This window comes from Limulus polyphemus, unplaced genomic scaffold (genome assembly GCF_000517525.1).
Source record: "Limulus polyphemus unplaced genomic scaffold, Limulus_polyphemus-2.1.2 Scaffold6551, whole genome shotgun sequence".
In the NCBI taxonomy this organism is placed as follows: domain Eukaryota; kingdom Metazoa; phylum Arthropoda; class Merostomata; order Xiphosura; family Limulidae; genus Limulus; species Limulus polyphemus.
The window spans coordinates 41771-45070 of NW_013672161.1; the positions used below are offsets into that span (position 1 = coordinate 41771).

The 3300-nt window shown below is 30.7% G+C and overlaps 1 protein-coding gene across 1 annotated transcript in view; it reads left to right on the plus strand.

The window, feature by feature from the left end:
* The window catches only part of LOC111089540 (zinc finger MYND domain-containing protein 11-like), a 21183-nt gene extending 19357 nt beyond the window's left edge, over window positions 1-1826 (plus strand). Inside the window, exons 4-5 of the mRNA XM_022402230.1 lie at window positions 769-855; window positions 1818-1826. Of these exons, the coding sequence (XP_022257938.1) occupies window positions 769-855; window positions 1818-1826 (96 nt within the window). The remainder of the gene's footprint in view (window positions 1-768; window positions 856-1817) is intronic.
* The last annotated feature ends 1474 nt before the right edge of the window (window positions 1827-3300 follow it).

Sequence of the window (3300 nt, forward strand, 5' to 3'; positions counted from 1 at the left end):
GTAGAACCTGTAAATATTAACATGTCATGTGGTATTGTCTGTCTCTTTCATAAAATGTAAAATAAACAGATTGTAGAACCTGTAAATATTAACATGTCATGTGGTATTGTCTGTCTCTTTCATAAAATGTAGAATAAACTGATTGTAGAACCTGTAAATATTAACATGTCATGTGGTATTGTCTGTCTCTTTCATAAAATGTAGAATAAACAGATTGTAGAAACTGTAAATATTAACATGTCATGTGGTATTGTCTGTCTCTTTCATAAAATGTAGAATAAACAGATTGTAGAACCTGTAAATATTAACATGTCATGTGGTATCGTCTGTCTTTTTTTTCATATTACTTGTAATGAGTTGACTAAGAATTTCAATGAGATATGTAGGAGAATGAACTTGGATATTTTTTTATTGTTTTAAGTTGTTGGTTTATGACTAGTTTTGCTAATTGTATTTCAACAATTTTATTTTCATAAATGAGTTAGAATCAAATTAAAAATTACTGAAAGTTTCAGTGAGGACTCTAAAAGTACCTTGGTGTAACTATCTGAGATCACTAAAGAAAGCTATTCAGTAGTTTTGTACTGTTAATTTGTATCAAACCAATAATTGTTTTGAATACCATTCTGTTGTAAATCATGGTTTTTTTGTGTTTAAGCCTTTTGGTCTCGAGAACTTTTCTATTGACAAAGTATTACAAGTAATTAAAAACGGTTGTGTTTTTAAAATATTTTGGTGGTAATACATGCTTATTTTCCTTTGCTATAGGCACTGAAAAGTAAAAGTCAAATGAAAGTTAAAAAACATGAATTAAACACCCTGCTCAGCTACACCTGCCTAAGACTGAAAGAAAAAGTAAGATTTTAATATTTTAATAATAGACTAACCTGAATACAGCATCTAATGATAGCATGATAAACATAAATTTGGTAAACAATATTTGTTAGTGTTAGTGTAATAGTTTTGAACACATACAGCAAGATACATTATGCTGTATACAAGTTTTCTATGCTGTTAAAGAAGTCAAGACAGTTTAAACTAATGTTCTTAACAATGAGACTGTTTTTGTTAACGTGTGTTTTATATCAAAACAGTGTAAACCATAACTACAAATCAACCTGGCTAATTAAGTATACTGTCCTTACATTCTTAATTACAAAATTATGAATGCATTGTTTCACATCAGTTGGGCATCTTCGCTTTTAGCAATATTTTCAGCCATTAATCAGATTTGATTCACTCTAATGCTTCTTAACATTGCAGGAAATAACTTGACCAGTATCACATCACACTTTGTGATCCAAATAGGCCTTATTTGAAATTCAATCTCAGTGATGTAGTTTTGTACTACAGCCAATGTACCACTTTATATACCAGATTTAAAGTACTTTGAATGAAGCCTTTTTTAAATTGAAATCCTTTTTTTTGTCTGTTATGTTTGCTTTGATTATCTGTTATGTTTGCTTTCAGCAAATGGTATCAGTTTTCACTGATCCTGCCACCTTTTTTTCCAAATATAATATAGTTCATGAAATTTGAACTTATTTTTCATGTTAGAGGACCTAACTGTAAAATAGTTCATGAAATTTGAACTTATTTTTCATGTTAGAGGACCTAACTGTAAAATAGTTCATGAAATTTGAACTTATTTTTCATGTTAGAAGACCTAACTGTAATATAGTTCATGAAATTTGAACTTATTTTTCATGTTAGAAGACCTAACTGTAATATAGTTCATGAAATTTGAACTTATTTTTCATGTTAGAGGACCTAACTGTAATATAGTTCATGAAATTTGAACTTATTTTTCATGTTAGAGGACCTAAATGTAATATAGTTCATGAAATTTGAACTTATTTTTCATGTTAGAGGACCTAACTGTAATATAGTTCATGAAATTTGAACTTATTTTTCATGTTAGAGGACCTAACTGTAATATAGTTCATGAAATTTGAAGTTATTTTTCATGTTAGAGGACCTATTTTTTTAACATTTATTTATCACAAGATGAATGTGTTTGTACAAAGAAAATTCCTCACCTACATATGGAATATAAGCTTTTCTCATAGTGAATTTGTTACAATGCTTGCTGAAATCCCTTGTATTTACACATGCCAAATATCAGTATTTCTTGTGCACCATATAAACCTCCTTAAAAATAGGAAAAGATTTACAGGCACATAAATACTGCTAATATTGAAATATTTGTTTACAGAAAGTAAACAGTCATTTGACTGTTTTTCTCCAGATTCAAGCAATCTAATTAAGTTTTTATTTTCGAGAAGGCACATACCTAAGACAGCATGGTAGCCAATAGAATAGCACCAACATAGGATTAGTGTGATTAACACACACCTACCTCCACAGTAAATGACATTGTTATATAATATGTGTAAGTGGATTAATGTGATTAACATACACCTACCTCCACAGTAAATGACATTGTTATATAATATGTGTAAGTGGATTAATGTGATTAACACACACCTACCTCCAAAGTAAATGACAATGTTATGAACGATATTCTGTGCATCAATCTGAAACTCTTCGAGAGTTCGGTAGTGCTGTGCTTTCGTCTTCTCTTCCATGTTGAGTATATCCATTTTCTTGTAGATCAAGCGATCCTGTCTCCACTGTTCCTCCTCCGTGTGAGCCATCTTATGCAGTTCCCGTGTCTATTACATGAAACACATATTACTAGTATATACTGTTGTGTTAATTATGTGAAACACATATTGCTAATATACTGTCTTGTGTGTTACGTGAAACACATGTTGTTAGTATACACTGTCCTGTGTATTACATAAAACACACGTTGTTAGTATACACTGTCCTGTGTATTGCATGAAACACATGTTGTTAGTATACACTGTCCTGTGTATTACGTGAAACACATGTTTTTAGTATACACTGTCCTGTGTATTACATGAAACACATGTTGTTAGTATACACTGTCCTGTGTATTATGTGAAACACATGTTGTTAGTATACACTGTCCTGTGTATTATGTGAAACACATGTTGTTAGTATACACTGTCCTGTGTATTACATGAAACACATATTGTTAGTATACACTGTCCTGTGTCTTACATGAAACACATGTTGCTAGTATACACTGTCCTGTGTATTACATGAAACACATGTTGCTAGTATACACTGTCCTGTGTATTACATGAAACACATGTTGTTAGTATACACTGTCCTGTGTATTACATGAAACACATGTTGTTAGTAACATTGCACATTCTCATCTAATTTTACCATTATAAAAGTAAAGTCACTTCTTTTGAATGCAGGGAA